Here is a 13,260-nt window from a genome sequence, read left to right as displayed (position 1 = left end):
TTCCCAGCGGATGGCGGGATACAGGATTTTCTCACTATGAGCCATCTTGGACTTCAGGTGCAGGTGGGTCTCCACCAGGTTAGTGTCCATTTACATTTATTGTATACACTGCATGGTATACATAGTATTAAATTTCCACTTTCCTGGAGGCGCTACTCTCATTATATAATTTCCATAGGCTTTTTTTTAGGGGGGGGGGGGTTCAGTTTGAGGTTTCCCAGTCATTACCATATCAACGGAGGACATGCAAACTTGGAGATAGCTGACACCTTTAAAGGCTATGGAAACCTTTGTGCATGATAAATCAATGCACAAACCTATTACTAAGTCTCTGCAGAAAAAAATGATGCGGTTATCTGTTTTTTTACATTGAGTTTTTCTTCTCATGCATTTAGAAAACCTCATACTTGACTTGCAGGCTCTCCTACATTCAAGTTCCTGGCTTGGGCACATTCCCATTCTGATCAGCTGTTCTCTCCAGCACTGTTATACGGCCCTCTGTAATAGCTCACTAGAAAGGCAGTGAATTTATATACTCAGCAGGTGAGCAGACTAGGGGAAGAATTGTATATTTACTCTGATAGAATTTGCTAAGATTTGCTGCAGTGCCTTGGGAAACAATACAAGTAGAGAAATCACACAATCAGACATTTTTAGGCTGGGTTCACACGGGGTGGATTCTCAACCGAAATCTCGCGGTTTGGCCACAGCGAAAAACCGCGAGATTTCCGCCGGGAGAACCGCTGCTTCAAAACCCGCGACGGTTTTGAAGTGGCCCGGCCGCTTGCTGTTCCGCTGCAGCCGGCGCTCCCACAGAGGAGAGCGCGACCGCAGTGGAAGAAAAAAAAATGAACATGCTGCGGCCGGCAAATCCGCGACACAGCGGCAGCTTCTGCCGGCTTTGCCGCCCCGTGTGGACGAGATTTCTGAGAAATCTCGTCCACATGGTTGGCTAATCCCGGGATTATCAGCCACATGCGGATTTGCCACAGCCAAATTCCGGACGGAATTTCCGCGGCAAATCCACCCCGTGTGAACCCAGCCTTAATGAAAAGTGATTACAAAAAGTCTTCATTTTCAAAAACACATTGATTAAAAGAAAAAAACAAGTGCAAAGGTGTACATAGTCTTTGAGGACGATTTCTTAGGAATAATTAGTGAAGATATTCAGATAGAACAAATCTCAGCATTAGTATTCCATAAGAAGAGGTGGATTGTTCCTACACCAGGTAATATATTGTGGTTGACCTGGTTATTGAGCTGAAATAGGATACAGTATTTTTACATAACTGGCCATGTGTTTGGTTATATAAAAGGCACTACAGCAGAGGCTCAGCATCTCATGTGTTCGTACAGCCGAGAACTCGCAACCTATCTGAACGGGTGGGCTTTATATCACTGACCATAGCACAGCTAAAAATAGCAAGAATGGATCCCAAAATAACAGCTCATATAAAGGGAACCTGCCATGTCCCCGTAGCACCATAAACTAAGTCAGGGGACGTGACAGGGAGACGGGTGACGTATTTTTTTAAATTCATCCGCTTCCACAATGCAGCGCTGTCACCTGCTGAAGATCGCACGGCGCACGGAAATCGGACTCTTTTCAAAAACCCATGCGCACACTTTTCAATATACTATAAACAGGAACCTGGAAAGGGTCAGATTTTCGTGCGCCTCACAGACTTTAGTGGGTGACAGCGATGGATTGAGGGAGTATAAAAAATAGTCACCCAGCTCCCTATCACATCCCCTAACAGCACCATAACTTTCACACCCCGTATCACATTCCCCCTCACGTTCTGAAATCATACTCCTGCACACGATCAAACACGGTACTCAAAACTGTCCACAAATGGAGTGGCTTGTCAGTTCACAGTGGTGCGTGTATGATGGCAACTACATCATCCATGTCACAGGAGGCTGTAGAGCCGGACTGCCGTTTGTGTGTTTGTTAGGTTCTATTCACACATCCGTCAAGTTTTTCGTAATGCGGCAGAAAAACAAAAACAGAGTGCCAGATCTGTCAAATGACGTACAGACCCCACTGACTTATAAAGGGGTCCGTCAAGCTCTGCATAGGTGTCCGTAATTTGAACATGAAGACTAGCTGGGGTACATGTCAGCTGCACCTCAAGAACATTGCAAGAATCCGCTCTTTTCTCAGTGTGGACACGCTAAAAACGCTTACTGTTGCCCTCATCCACTCCCGGCTCGATTATTGCAACTTGCTGCTGATCAGCCTCCCCGGCACCAGACTCTACCCTCTCCAATCCATCCTGAATGCGGCAGCCAGGCTCATCTTCCTGTCCAGCCGCTACTCGGACGCCTCTGCCCTGTGCCAGTCACTGCACTGGCTGCCCGTTAAATACAGAATTCAATTCAAACTCACCCCCCTCATCCACAAAGCCCTCCACAGTGCAGCACCCCCCTACATCGCCTCCCTCATCTCAATACATCCCCCAGCCCGGGCTCCTGGCTCTGCTAACGAAACTAGACTGCGTGCCCCTCTAATTTGAACTTCTCATTCCCGCCTCCAAGACTTCTCCAGAGCAGCACCAGTTCTCTCGAACGCACTACCAAAGGATACCCGAGCAGTCCAGGACTCGAAAAACTTCAGGCATGCTCTAAACGGACCTCTTCAGGGAGGCATACCGCATTCCCTAAACAAACTCCTATGTACACCGCCTGATAACATCCTCCCTGACCTACTGACTGCAATCCCTGCTAGCCACCATCAACTGCCCCTGCAGTCATACCGATTCTGCTGTCACACTGCTAAATGTCTGACCATTGTCTGTGTGTATAGCATCCCTCACTCTCCACCTCGCCATACCGTGCACATCTCCAGCCCTTTACCTTCTGTATCATCCCATTACTTGTAGTATGTAAGCTCGTTGGAGCAGGATCCGCACCCCTACTGTTTCCATCAACTGATTACTATGTAACCGTGGTTCTGTCATTTTTGTACTTTTGTCTTTCTGTATTCCCCCTGTCTATGTAAGCGCTGCGGAATATGATGGCGCTATACAAATAGAGATTATTATTATTCTTCCTATCAAATATGACGGAATCCCCGATTCTTGACAAATGCGATCTGAGACTTTGCTAAATTCTATCCCCAGCCACTTTTTCTGAAATAATACATACTGTAGCTTCAAAGTTATCTGTACCTGGACAGGATTTGTTCAGTGTAGATAAAACTAATCAAGTACTGTATGAATTAAAGGGGTTTTCAAAGTTTTTTAAAATTCCACTGCCCATAGCCAAAAAATCATAAAATAACAGATACTCGCCTCTCCCGGATTCCCGCCTATCCAGCACCACACACCAGGTCTCTGTTTACAGTCTGCAGTCAATCTGTTGAAGGGACGTCACAGGCTACTACAACCAATAAGACCTCACGTTCAACTGATTAAAAGCGTTTTATGCTGTGAATGATTCCTGTTTTCAGCTCTTTTGTGGAATCTGGAATACCCTGTCTCTGATTAGGTGGTTGTGATGACACCAGTCACTACCTGAGGAAGGACCAATTCTACTTTTGTTCCGTCAGCTCTATGCATATTCATTGGATAGAAAAACACATCTCAAAAACACCCAATAAGTACCCCTGTGCTCATCAGTTTGGTAGTGGACAAGAACTGTATGTTGTTTCCAAGCCGCAAGTCAGTGATGAAGGATCATGTATTGTAATATACAGATAGAGTACAATGTCAGCCATTCACTGCAGGGATCTCCACATAGAGATCAACGACATATCCTAGCCCACGTTACAGGATCAGTGGACATAATATGTAAAAAATTGGTTTTTAGATGATTTTATTCCCACTTTTTCCATTTGAAAATACTATAAAAATAACAAATCAACACTTAACACTATAATCTGCATATTGTGTAATAGTAAAGGGAATTGTACCACGTTGGCGGTCCCATTGATGAAGAGTAGGACGATTCCTTGACATATTTCTTCTTTCTCCACCAACGATTCATTTTGCAGTGTCGCTAGTAGGCTGCGAAGTCCAGAGGCTCCACTCAGCACTGCGAAAGACAATCATATGTAAGAAATGCTTCATCAGAGGATTTGTGAACATTTGCAATTTGTCATATAGTATTACTGAGGCATCGGAACTAGAAAAAAGTTTAATATTTTTGCTCATTTTTATGTATTCAGCTCCTACAAGCAATGGGATGAAGCTGAAAGGGAAGAAACACAGATTAGATATTAGACAGTGAGGGTGATCAATGAGTGGAACAGGTTGCCACGGGAGGTGGTGAGTTCTCCTTCAATGGAAGTGTTCAAACAAAGGTTGGACAAATATCTGTCTGGGATGATTTAGTGGCCCTGCATTGAGCAGGGGGTTGGGGTACTGTTGTATTTTGTCTACACCGGAAGTAGGGGTGTAGACATGGGTTGGCCGGGGACAGCAGTAGCGAAGGGCCAAGCTGACAGCTTTACATGCCCCTCTGGGCAATACGCTTCCTAGCGGCTGTTTCACAGTTGGCCTCTGCGGCATGCCATGTCAGCTGCTGGCAACCCTGCAACTCTCTCCCAGCTGGCGGTCTTAGACTTTTACAGCTGCTGGCTCCTGCCGACCCTGATAGTGTCCTACCGCCGTCGGCGGGGTGGCATCTCCGCTCACCACCATCTTGTCACATTTGCGGAGGTCTTCCCTGGCATCCTCCGTTCACACTGAAGCCGGGACCTCCCACCCTCTCCCCGCCCTCCCAATACCTCAAATGGTTTCATGCCTTCCCCACTAAGCTTTCAGGGCTGCAACATCAGTGCACTGCAAGATGCCGCAGCCAGCCAGGTAAACCTGTGGCGAATAGCTGTGACTTGGTCTAAAGGCATGGCGAACTGTAGTTTTTATTGGTGCCATTTTTTCTAAAGCGCTGCATTCAAAGTCCTATAACTTTTTTATTTTCCACGGACGGAGCTCTGTGAGGGGAGATGAGCTGTAGTTTTTATTGGTACCACTCATTGCGTTTTTTGGAAGACAAAATGAAAAAATAAGCATTTTACCTCAGTTTTTTAGGGTTTTTTTTAACGCTTTTTGCCGTGCAGGATAATTTATTGTACGTTTCGTTAAGGATACGGCAATACCAAATATGTGTGATTTTAATTTTTTTTTTAAATTATGCTAATATGGGAAAAAGCACAAAAAGGTTTTGTTTTTTTTACTTTTTTTAACCCTTTTTATGTCTCTGTAGGGGACTTCAATCATACCTATGATCGCTATTATAAGGCATGACAGGACTTCTGTCCTGCAATGCCTTATTGCTTGTTATAGCGCTCATAGGCACTGGCAATGCAGGACGCTTCTCCGCGATTTCATCGCGAGAGTCCAAAGACTCCCTCTGTGAACCCTTTACATGCCGCAATCTACATAGATTGCAGCAGGGAAGGGGTTAACAGTGGGGGTCGCTGTCCTGATACACCCCCACGGATAGAGATCAAGAGAGATCTCGCGTTATCCACAGGACGCAAATGTACGTCCTGTAGCGTTAAGTACCCCTCTGCCAGGACGTACATTTACGTCCTGTGGCGGGAAGGGCTTAATTAAGGGTGTAAAGTCTGCTGTTGATCCATATCAAAATCTGAAGCATGGTTACTGTGGAAAATCTGTTCCCAATCCGCTGCATGTGAACAAACGCACAGCGTACGTTCACAGATTTGGGAGGGAATCTGCATCAAACCCGCAGCACATCCGAAGTTCCGCCGCAGAGCGGACGGCGCCTGTTGGGTAATATGGTGTTTTTTTCATGCAGCTAGGGCTTATTTTAGGGACAAACAGTGGGACTTGGTAGTAAAAGCGGCCCAAGGGCTCCTTCACATTGGTGATCATGATATCGCCGTGAGAGACTTGTGACAAAATTGTGACTTTTTTCAGCATTTTTTTGAGCATTAACGCAGGTTTTTCTTTCAAAAACATCGCTGCCACTTGTGATATTTTCGCACGTGTTTTTTTTTGCGCGATTTTGCCCCAATTTTTAAGTGCAAAAGTCAATAGAATTTTCTAATGTTAAAAATGCGTCACATCGCACGGAAATCACAAGTTCCTGCTTTGCGATGCGATAAAAAGAATGCTCCATAGGAAAACATGGAAACGCCAAACGCAGAAGGATAGGACATGACGCAATTTTTTTCTCGTGCAATACTGCATAAGTGAAAACATCGCAAATGTGAAGGAAACCATTGAAAATCATTGTTTTCATACTTCTGCCTTTTTACTCACTTTCGCATCGAACGAAAATCATGCGATTTTTCTCGACAGTGTGAGGGCGCCCTAAAGGGATTTTACAACTGCGCCTCTAAAAATGCAACGGTGGCCACGCTGAACTGGGGCACTATTCGCAGGGGCACAGTTCTCAGGGTCACTGGGGTCGCTGTGGTGAGGGGATAAATGTCTTTGGTAGTGAAACCTCTGTAAGCAGTGCATTTCCAATTACATTTTACAGGCTGGCCATGGAAAGGTAGGCCGGCTCCTCACTCTCATGAGGAAATCTGTCTATGTTGCCTGTAGCGACCAATCACAGCGCAGCTTTCATTTCTTATACTGCTGAGGTAAAATGAAAGCTGAGCTGTGATTGGTTGTTAGGCAGCTTTCATAAGAGTGAAGTCTGAGGTACTTTTCTGTGGCCACCCTGTATCTACCACATAAATAAAGGCCATGAATAGAATGCTAGTGACAAAATACAGACAAAGCAGCGGGTGCTGCCGGAGGCCACCCTCACACAGCCGAGAAAGTCATACGAGATTTGTGCATTGCGACACATGAATATGTACACCATTCTTTTTAATAGGGTCATACACATGAGCAATTTTTTCCCCCCGCACAGCATCGCGGCACGTCCTATCTTTGGACGTTCCCTCGCATCGCCCATTGTTTTCAATGGGGCCGCAAAGCATGGCTGATACGAGGTTGAAAACAATGGGAAATATTCCGCGATCCTCCAGTGTTGCTGTTAGCCAGGATCACTACTTCCCCAAAGGGATACGAGGGGTTTTTGACACACAAACACCTCGCATCCGCAGGGACATGGCACGTTGGCGAGTTTCATGGGCTGATATTGCACTTGCCCGTGTAACATTAGCCTCATGGAGATGGGAAACAGCGCACTGCATTAAAATGCTGCCTTGCGATACTTTGAAAACAATGTGTGATGCGAGGGAACGCCAATAGATAAGTCATGCTGAAATTTTTCCCGCACTGCAATGCGGCAAAAAGGAAAAAGAAAAAAAAAAATTAAAAATCGCTCATGTGTATGACCCTGTTCAAAAGACTGTAGTTCATATTTGTGCGTCTCGCAACGCACAAATCTCACACGATTTTCTTGGCCGTGTGAAAACGGCCTAAGAGTAGAAACACTGAAAAAAAACCTGATCCATTTAGATTCCTGCTGATTTCAATAGGACTTATTTTATTTCCGTTTTCTTCCATCCTGTCGGGTTTTCAGGTTTTTTTTTTATGGAAAAAAAGAAAAGCGTTGGCATATTTTTCCGTTGAAGAAAAAAAAAAACAAAGCATGATGGAACGCAACTTTCCTTGTTTTTCCTTACATTGTACTCAATGGAGGACAGATCAGTATTCGTTTAGTAATCATTTGAGCTTCTGTATAACGGATTCGTTAAATAAAACCGCATGTTCAATTGTAGAATTAGAGCTAAAAAACAACAAAAGATAAATCCATTAACCCCTTGAGTGGCGGGTTTCCTACCACCCTGTCGTGCCCACCAGGGCAGGTTTTTTAAAATGGCCTAATCATTGAATTTCAACTAATTTTGCAGTTGCGTCTCAAGAGCCATAAGTTTTCATTTTTCCATTGACATGGCCATATGAGGGCTTGTTTTTTGCGGGACAAGTTGTGATTTTTTTAAACAGGGGGAGGAAAAAAAGAAATGGGAAAAAAAAGAAAAAAAGGGGCCATGTCATTAAGGGGTTAAATAATGTATTAACTTCCTTCTCTGGGTCATTATGATGCACACGGATACCACATGTGTGACTGTATTTTTTATTTTTTACAAAAGTAAAGGGAGACAAGTGTTTTTATTATTTTTTTTATAATTTTTTTTCTTTTTTTTATTTTTTTATTCTTGTCCCTTTAGGGGACTTCCACAGGGACCCATCAGGACCCCCTGATCACATTCCGGGGGTCCGATGGTGACAGCCCTTTACATGCTGCAGTGACAGCCCTTTACATGCTGCAGTGACATAGACTGCAGCATGTAAAGGGTTAACACAGCAGAGATCGGAGGTTTTCTCTGATCTCTGCTGTAAGAGCTAGTACCTATCTGTCCTCTGACAGCTAACAACCAGCTCTCCCTGCCACAGAGACCATCGGCTTGCTTCTGACAAGCCGATGGTCTCTATGGCAACCTGTAAACAAAGCAGGAGATTGCCGGCATATCGGCAATATCTTCTGCTGTTTTTTCAAAGCCCTTGCTTTGTTCTCTGTGGGTCTGTGCAGGCAGAGCACACTGTCACAGCTTGTGGCATTGTGCTCTGCAGCTCCCATAGTGATACATAGCCCGGAAATCTTCCGGGCTATGTTGCTATGAGCAGTGGAGCTCGTCCCAGAAATTTTCCGGGCGTGCCACTCAAGGGGTTAAAACTGACCATAAGGCCGGTTTCAGACGAGTGTATTTCACCTCCGTATTTGGTCCATATTTTGCAGAGCGTTATACGGACCCAATATAAATCCATAGGACTAGTCACATGGACATATTTTCAAGGTCGTATTTTAAAAACATAGCTTGACATTTTTTGCGTATTTCCCACTTATTTGTATTCTTTTCTATTGAGCAAATACAGATCAGTATTTGCAACTAGAAATGTAAATACACAGAGGCAAAAACTGATCAAATAGTGGTGAAATACTGATGACATGTCAGATGTAATGTCATGTGAAACACATCCGTAAAGCACAAGCGCATTACTGGCGTATGACTATGCGCTTGTCTGTAGCCGGCCGATCGAATAAGAAACGGTTGCAAATGGAATCAGTTTTTTTTTTATGGATCTGAAATACCAGATCAGTTTCCTTCACTAAAAAAATAATAAAAAATGAATCATAGGGCAAAAATGTGAACCCATAGGTGCCAATGCAGCTGCCACTGACATAAAAGTGCCCGACTGGGTGCTTATACGCTTCGGAGATACACCCATGTGCACTGATGCATTGTAAACCAATGCATCAGAGGGGCAGCGTATATCAGCCAGAGCGTGAAAACCCGGCCGACATATGCCCGCGTGAATAAGCTAAACAATGCCGCGATTTCTTATGTTTTGTAGCCCAGGTTTTCCTATGGAGCTTTCCTTTTTGTTACATCGCATCGCACGAAACAATGCATTAAAAAATTTTAAAAACCACAAGACATCACCTAACAGCCACTGTTCGCTCCACTGCACTTCTCCTCGCAGGTCCCCAGCATTTGTTTGAAGTCTTCTGTCAGCGCTTCCTGGATTGGAGGTTGAAAAACCCTGCCTCCAGAAAGTGCTGGCTTTGACTGGCTGAGCCGTGGCATTCGAGAACCAATCAGAGGCAAGGCTTCCTGGAGGCTGGGTTTTTCAAACTTCTCACCAGGAAGTGTTGCCTGAAGACAAGTGTCTGGGACCTGCAGATAAGACGTGCGGCGGGACTGACGGTGGCTGTTAGGTGATGTGTTTGTTAGGGCTAGGGCTTATATTTGGGGTAGGGCTTATATTTCAAGTCCCCCAGAAATCCTGGCAAAAGAGTGTTCCAAAGTCACGCAACTTTGTAGCAACACAAAATTGCGATATCGCAGCGACAAAATGCAGCAAGATTGCACAGAACATTGATGTGATATCACTGCGAATTTCTCGCGGTGAAATCGCTGTCTCCCTTGTGTGAAAGAGGCCTAAATGTTAGTTTCAGGTTTGGTTCTTATGTACCAAAGTAATGTCTTATCCAGAAAGTATACCCAGCATCACATAATGAGGTCATATATGGACAGATTAGGTGCCCCATGCAGCATTCCAAAGGCCAAATTAAGGCCGGGCTTACACAAACTATCTGGATTCTGCATGCGGGTTCCCGCAGCAGAATCCGGCTGTGACCCCCGCATACCTTCTCTTTCCGTACTGCAGGTGACCGTGGAAGCTCACTGTCGGTCATGCGCGGTACAGCTTTTTTTTTTTTATGTGTGTATTTTGGCTACGGATGGCCTTCTTCCTCTGCTCACGGAAATTGCAATTCGTTTCCACAAGTGTGAAGGAAATTCACATTTTTACATAGCTTTCAATTAGAGATGAGCGAGCATACTCGCTAAGGACAATTACTCGAGCGAGCATTGCCCTTAGCGAGTATCTCCCCGCTCGAAAGAAAAGGTTCGGGTGCCGGCGCGGGGGGGGGGGGGCAGTGGGGGATAGCAGAGGGGAACAGAGGGGAGAACTCTCTCTCCCTCTCTCCCCCCCTGCTCACTCCCGCAACTCACCGCTCCCCCGCGCCGGCACCCGAACCTTTTCTTCCGAGCGGGCAGGTACTCGCTAAGGACAATGCTCGCTCATCTCTACTTTCAATGCATGCCATTGGCTGCAGATCCTCCATGCAGGCGCTGATCACGGATTCCACAATTCAAATACGCCTATGTAAGACGGGCCTAACTTTGTAAGTGATACAAACTTTCAGAGACTTCAGTGTTTGAAAACAACACAAAAAATTAGGCCGCTCTCACACTCACCCTGTTTTACAGTGTTTTTGCGTTTTTTAACGCACCCCATCACCCATCACAAAGATAGGGTGCGTGAAAAAGAGCTGTCAAGCAGTGTATAATGCGTTGAAAAACGCTGCTCGAAACTGTGCTAAAATGTGGGAGTTGCGAGCGGCGTTTAACTGAACGCATTTGTGAGAGTGGCCTAAGCTAGATCTGCGAATCTGCCATGAATCCAGAGCAAAATCTTCATTTTTAACATGCAGATGTAGCTGCAGATTCATGTCAGGAACTGGCTTCATCCCCGCGGCGGGGACTCCCTTCATCCCCGCGGCGGGAACTCCCTTCATCCCCGCGACGGGGGCTCCCTTCATCCCCGCGGTATTAAAGTCCCTCCCTTTGCCGGCCAGCTCCCATAGAAGTCTATGGAGTCTCCTGCTTTGTGCCGTCGAATGATAGAACTTCTCTTATCTTTTGATGGAGAGAAATCACGTGCGTTTTTTTCGGCACGTCAAAAAATTGTTCACCTGAAAAAAATCCATAGAAAACCATGGATTCTTTTAGACGCAATTTTTTGACATGCCTATTCAATGTCAAAACGACACTCGTGTGAAAGAGGCCTTCACACTGGCGATAAAATCACACAATGCGAGAATGAGTGAAAACGCAGAATTATGAAACCAATGATTTTCAATGGTTTTTCCCATTTGCGATGTTTAAAAAATAAATAAAACCGCAGCGTGCTCTATTTTTCTGCGTTTTGCTATTTTATTTATAGCCCATGTTTCCCTATGGAGCCTCCTTTTTATCACATCACACGAACTTGTGATTTTCGTGCAATGCGATTTTTAACATTAGAAAGTCTTATTGACTTTTGCGTGAAATAATCCTGGGTGACTGCAATGCGATGCGCGATTTTTCACAAGCTAACGCTCACACATCACCTAAACAAGGCTGCGATTTTGCCATTTACTCACGGCGATATTAAGATCGCCAGTGTGAAGGAGTCCGCATTATAGTGAATAGCCATTTAAATTGGCGCATGTTTGTCTGAACATGCCCTGCGGGCACAAAAAGTACAGTGATGTGTGCCAGCATGTGAAAAAAAGCCTCGTTCATAGCGCAAATATGTTGCACTGAGATGTGCGCAGAAATCACGCACTTAAAGAACACGCGGCTATTAGCACCAACGGTTTCCAATGGGAATGTTCAGTTTAAGGGTTCTGAACGCTCACATAGGAAACCATTGGTTCTAATAGCGGCGTAGCTCCCCGTGTGAATGAGCCCTAATGCTGGCCATAGATATTCCCCCCGATGTGATCAGCGGTGCATCAATTGTATTGACACACTTATCACTAAAAGCCACTGAACAGCTTAAACAATGTAATTATTTTATATACGGAAAATCGCCATCAGTGATACAAATAGCGTTACTTTGTCGCTGACTAAACGCTGCAATCGTTTGTAAATAATCTAATGGACGTCCGGTATGATCATCGCTGCAAAGTTCCAGCGATCGCTTGAATACATGACGATTATTGTGAATCCTCTAATAAGGTCGTGCGGCGAATATCATTAGCTCGTTCACATAGCGCCATAGTTGCAGAAACTATTGCACTAGATTCTATGCAGGAAGTGACTGGAGGAGCTGCTGTTCCCAAGAGCTTACACTCTGAGGAGGGGGAGGAGACGCTGCTTGAGAAGGAGAAATAAGTGATAAAGTGCAAGGAAGGAGGAAAACCTGGAGAGGAGGCTGATATACAGGAAGATAAACTCACCCAGACTGGAGAGCAACAGGCACACATACCAGGAAAGGGGCAGTGCCAGCTCCATGCCCAGGGAAAGGGGAGCTGGGAGGAGGGCAGGACTTGTGGCGGCCGGGGAAGGAGGAAGGGAGAGGAACAGACGTGGGAGAGGAGGAGTGGCTGCTGCTACCTGTCTGTACAGCTATAGGCTAGTCATGTGACTTCCTGGGACTTGTAGTTCTACAGAAGCAGGAAGAAGGTTATTTAGGACTTCACACAGTGAGTCTTCTGTACTAAACCCATAGCAACCAATCAAAATGCAGCTCCCATTTTCCAAGTGCAGGTTTAGAGATGAAAGAGGTTTTCTGATTGGTTGCTATGGGCAACCCCTCTGCTCTGTGTTACAAGTGTCTCATGGCAACCAATCAGAGCTCTGCTTTTATTTCTTAAGCTGCTCAGGAACAATGGACACTGCGCTGTGATTGGTTGCTATGGGCAACCAAGCTAGTTCTTGTTATACAGTGTTGAGAAACCAGGCCTAGTACCATATTTGCAGGCCTTCATTTTGTCCATTTCTGATACTTTTTTTTTTGTGCTTTTGTGAATCAAGATGGCCAAAATTGCACCCTAATGGTGCGTTTCATGCATTGCAGAAATGACAGGGTTCCACAGAGTTTACAGTACAGTTAGGCTGGGTTCACACGGAGCGGATTCTCGCAGTTTGGCCGCACCAAAAAAATGCGGGAGAGCCGCAGCTTCAAAACCCGCGGTATTTCGGAGCAGGTTTTGGAGCGGTTCAGCCGCCAGGATTCAGCTGCGTCTTTCTCTTCCCATAGAGAGGAG

At 45.3% G+C, this 13,260-nt stretch overlaps 1 protein-coding gene across 2 annotated transcripts in view; it reads right to left on the bottom strand.

The window, feature by feature from the left end:
• The window catches only part of LOC136612677 (CD5 antigen-like), a 38,637-nt gene extending 26,081 nt beyond the window's left edge, over positions 1 to 12,556 (bottom strand). For both annotated transcript variants that reach the window (XM_066593183.1, XM_066593184.1), the window contains exons 1-2: positions 12,451 to 12,556; positions 3,917 to 4,038 (exon numbers count right to left, since the gene is read on the bottom strand). In XM_066593183.1, coding sequence (XP_066449280.1) covers positions 3,917 to 4,038; positions 12,451 to 12,505 — 177 coding nt within the window. In that variant the 5' untranslated portion in view covers positions 12,506 to 12,556. The remainder of the gene's footprint in view (positions 1 to 3,916; positions 4,039 to 12,450) is intronic.
• Positions 12,557 to 13,260: the final 704 nt, after the last annotated feature.

The sequence above is a fragment of the Eleutherodactylus coqui genome, chromosome 2 (assembly GCF_035609145.1).
Source record: "Eleutherodactylus coqui strain aEleCoq1 chromosome 2, aEleCoq1.hap1, whole genome shotgun sequence".
NCBI classification, from domain to species: Eukaryota; Metazoa; Chordata; class Amphibia; order Anura; family Eleutherodactylidae; genus Eleutherodactylus; species Eleutherodactylus coqui.
The sequence above is the reverse complement of the archived record's forward strand: the minus strand, read 5'-3'. Positions and strand labels throughout refer to the sequence as shown.